Source organism: Formica exsecta, unplaced genomic scaffold (assembly GCF_003651465.1).
Source record: "Formica exsecta isolate Colony F162 unplaced genomic scaffold, ASM365146v1 scaffold6019, whole genome shotgun sequence".
NCBI lineage: Eukaryota > Metazoa > Arthropoda > Insecta > Hymenoptera > Formicidae > Formica > Formica exsecta.
The window spans coordinates 1-657 of NW_021853303.1; the positions used below are offsets into that span (position 1 = coordinate 1).

Sequence of the window (657 nt, forward strand, 5' to 3'; positions counted from 1 at the left end):
ATAATATTGAGAAAATATATAATCTATGCAGAGACCCTTCAGCCGTAGTAGGTGGTGAATTGATATTGGGTGGTATTGATCACAGTCATTACGAAGGTAACCTCACATACGTCCCTGTTACTCGCAAAGGATACTGGCAATTTGATCTGGATTAGTATGCCTTTTTTTTAATTACATTAATTATGTTCCAACAAAATTGTAACGTTATTGCATTGTAGTGTCACAGTAGCGGGTAATAAATTGTCCCCGAATAGCCAAGCTATCGCTGACACGGGTACCTCACTAATAGTTGGACCATCAGCAGATATCGACTTTATTAACCAAAAAATTGGAGCTGATAGTAATGGAATCGTAAGTAAACAATCATATTTTTCGCAATAACATATCTTTCTATAAAAAAATCACAAAATGTTACTGAATATATATATTAATATTTTGTTAAATGACTAATTAGTAATTTAATATTATCTTTTGTTCAAAGGTGAATTGTAGTACGATTGATCAGTTGCCTACAATCGGTTTTGTTCTGAATGGTAAAACGTTTAATCTTACCCCTCACGATTGTATCATTCAAGTAAGTATTATGGATTGTAATTCGGTTTAAATTATTTAAAGCCCACTTTACACGATCTATAATTTGCAACAGAATTTAAGACA

The 657-nt window shown here is 32.3% G+C and overlaps 1 protein-coding gene across 1 annotated transcript; it reads left to right on the forward strand.

Moving 5' to 3' along the window:
- Positions 1-20: 20 nt before the first annotated feature.
- Positions 21-639, forward strand: LOC115242538 (lysosomal aspartic protease-like; the record flags this gene model as incomplete). Its single annotated transcript, XM_029818925.1, has 3 exons — positions 21-154; positions 219-351; positions 482-639. Coding segments are annotated over 3 exons (390 nt in total), but the record flags the coding sequence as incomplete, so codon positions are not given.
- Between the last annotated feature and the right edge of the window lie 18 nt (positions 640-657).